The sequence below is a fragment of the Salpingoeca rosetta genome, assembly GCF_000188695.1.
Source record: "Salpingoeca rosetta unplaced genomic scaffold supercont1.3, whole genome shotgun sequence".
In the NCBI taxonomy this organism is placed as follows: Eukaryota; class Choanoflagellata; order Craspedida; family Salpingoecidae; genus Salpingoeca; species Salpingoeca rosetta.
This window is the reverse complement of record NW_004754931.1, coordinates 1,535,825-1,538,324: the sequence shown is the minus strand read 5'-3', so window position 1 is coordinate 1,538,324 and position 2,500 is coordinate 1,535,825. Positions and strand designations below refer to the sequence as shown.

At 54.7% G+C, this 2,500-nt stretch overlaps 2 protein-coding genes across 2 annotated transcripts in view; both read right to left on the bottom strand.

Annotated features, from left to right (window-relative positions):
* Positions 1-2,301, bottom strand: part of PTSG_01906 (uncharacterized protein) — a gene marked incomplete at both ends in the record, with an annotated part of 3,997 nt that extends 1,696 nt beyond the window's left edge. The window contains 8 exons of the mRNA XM_004997830.1: positions 292-339; positions 532-616; positions 720-839; positions 1,053-1,142; positions 1,340-1,377; positions 1,508-1,691; positions 1,968-2,068; positions 2,241-2,301. Of these exons, the coding sequence (XP_004997887.1) occupies positions 292-339; positions 532-616; positions 720-839; positions 1,053-1,142; positions 1,340-1,377; positions 1,508-1,691; positions 1,968-2,068; positions 2,241-2,301 (727 nt within the window). The remainder of the gene's footprint in view (positions 1-291; positions 340-531; positions 617-719; positions 840-1,052; positions 1,143-1,339; positions 1,378-1,507; positions 1,692-1,967; positions 2,069-2,240) is intronic.
* A 188-nt stretch (positions 2,302-2,489) lies between these two features.
* PTSG_01905 (uncharacterized protein) overlaps positions 2,490-2,500 on the bottom strand; it is a 2,286-nt gene continuing 2,275 nt past the window's right edge. The window contains exon 3 of the mRNA XM_004997829.1: positions 2,490-2,500. This exon is cut by the window's right edge and continues 1,365 nt beyond it. The gene's annotated coding sequence lies outside the window, so the exon portion shown is untranslated.

Below are 2,500 nucleotides of genomic sequence, written 5' to 3'. Positions count from 1 at the left end.
GTGTGAGTGTGTGTGTGTGTGTGAGTGAGTGAGAGAGAGCGTGTGTGTGAGTGTGTGTGAGTGAGAGAGAGAGCGTGTGTGTGAGTGTGTGTGTGTGTGTGAGCAGGCGTGTAGGGTGTGTGGGGCCGAGGCAGGCGGACAGAACGACAGACAGGGAAAAGGGGAGAGGTTGATTGCGCGATCTAGTTGTGTGAGTCAAGTCGAGGAGCCTATTAGCCACTGCATAAAGCGACACGATCAACAAACAGAACAATCCATCCAATGACACCCAGCATGTCAACAACTGCAGACCTGTGATATTGAACTTGGCGTACACGTACACGACGTCGTTCGCGTTTCCTGCAGCGAGCAATGGCAAAGGAACGATGGAGCCGCAGGTGGTGAGCTCACAACACGCGACTTGCACAGGCCGTGTCAACGCCACACCAACGCCGACCGTGTGGACAAACAAACAAGCTAACACACACACACAAACAAACAAACAAGCAAGCTAACGTACACACACACACACAAAAAAAAAAAAAAACAGACCGTCGATGACAATCTTCTTGCTCGTTCGTCGCGAAACAATGGCGCTCGTCGCTGTTCCGGCACAGCTCACCGCCCGCACACTCGCCTGCACACGCACACGCACAGTTTAGTGTGTGGTTTGTGTGTGTGTGTGTGTATGTGTGTATGTGTGTGTGTGTATGTGTGTGTGCGTGGGTGTGTGTACTCACATCATACATGGTGTTCTCCTCCAGCGACGTGAACACGTGCGCATATGCGATGCTGTCCGCTGCCGGTGGATACGATGGCGTGAACGTCACCGTCATCCCCGCTCCCGTGGAATCTCGCTTCTGCACACGCCACGTGTGTGTGTGTGTGTGTGTGTGTGTGTGTGTGTGTGTGTGCGTGTGTGTGTGTGTGTGCGTATGTATGTGTGCGGTATTTAATCACATCAAATCTGAAAGTGTCACGTGTGCACGCTGTGCGAGCCAATGCAAACATGACAGCCACAGCCACAACCACAGCCACAGCCACCGCACCCACGGTGCAGCAGAACAGCGGACCTTGAGCGTGAGCGCGTACGTGTGCACCCAATGCGATGTGGACTGGAGGCCCGTCAGCGAAAACGACACGTTGATGCGGTCCGAGCTCAGCTGCATTGCAAGGTTGACGCAGTTGTGAATGCGTGGTGTGTGCGTGTGTGTGTGTGAATGTGTGAAAATGTGTGTGTGTGTGTGTGTGAATGTGTGTATGTGTGTGTGACGTGAGAAAATCAATGACAAGGGCCACCGCGCCAGCGTGCACTGCATGACGGCATCATTACAGGTGCAAATGGCGTGCATGTACATACCACACTGACAACAGGCGGCTCGGGTGATGGAGGCGGTCCTAGTTGCAGCAACAGCACGCAGCAAAGGCGACATTGAGGGCATGCAAGCAAGTACCATCGCAGATACGCGAGGGCAAACACAGGTACAGACAAAACACAGACGCAGATACGGGCGCAGGGGCACGGTACCTGTGGCCTCCACTGGGATGATGGTCACGTTCCCTTGTTCCGAATCCGAGTTGAGTGTGATCTCAATGCGGGCGGTGAGGTTTGTGCACCCTGCAAGCGACATGAGTGGGTCGATGCGGATGAAAGAGTCTGTGCTCGGGGACCCCACTCCCTGGAAGGTCCCGCTGTCGTCCTGCAGCATGAGCTGCGTGCAGCACGTTGACAACCCAGGGCGAGAAGGAAGGCGTGTAGTGGTGTTTCGTGAGTCCTCCACGGTGTGGATTGAGGGGCTGCCGTTTGGTCAAAGCCAGCAGAGCCGAAGCACGTGCCACAAGCATCCACAGCCAGCGCCAAGGGTCACAGACACACAGACATACATACACACAGACATGGACGCACGCACACTCAAAACGCGCATGGCATGTGAGTATACGCACGCGCACATACGAACGCACACATGTGAGCAGTCGCGCGTGCATACCTGGTACTGAGTGACGCCGTCGCCGTTTGTTTGCCATTCGATGATGCATGATGAGGGAGTGCATGGGCTCGATGTCGTCGGTGTTGGAGCAGCTTGCACGCCTGTGTATGTGTGAGTGAGTGAGTGAGTGAGTGAGTGAGTGAGTGAGGGCGAGAGTGAAGAGGCTTTGCAGATGCTGTGTTGCGTGTGCTGTTGCTGTTGCAATGGTTGGGTGTGCTGCGAGTGGTGCTGATATTGCACGGCTCAACCTCCCATAAGCTCCGTCTGACCCACCAGTCTGTGCTGTCGCCAGCACAATGGCGCACAGCGCAACCACGCCAACTCTTTGGAGCATCCTGGCTGTGTTGCTGTTGTTGGAGGTGACGAGGGGGGTGTTGTTGTTGTTGTTGTTGTTGTTGTTGTGTCGCGTCATTGAGTTGTGAAGATTCTCCAATGATTTCCAACAATCGTCGAGCAAGGCGCACACCCACCACAACAACAAGTTGTGTTTGCTTCACACGCACGCACACGTGCTTATCAAAGTTGCAGCGCTG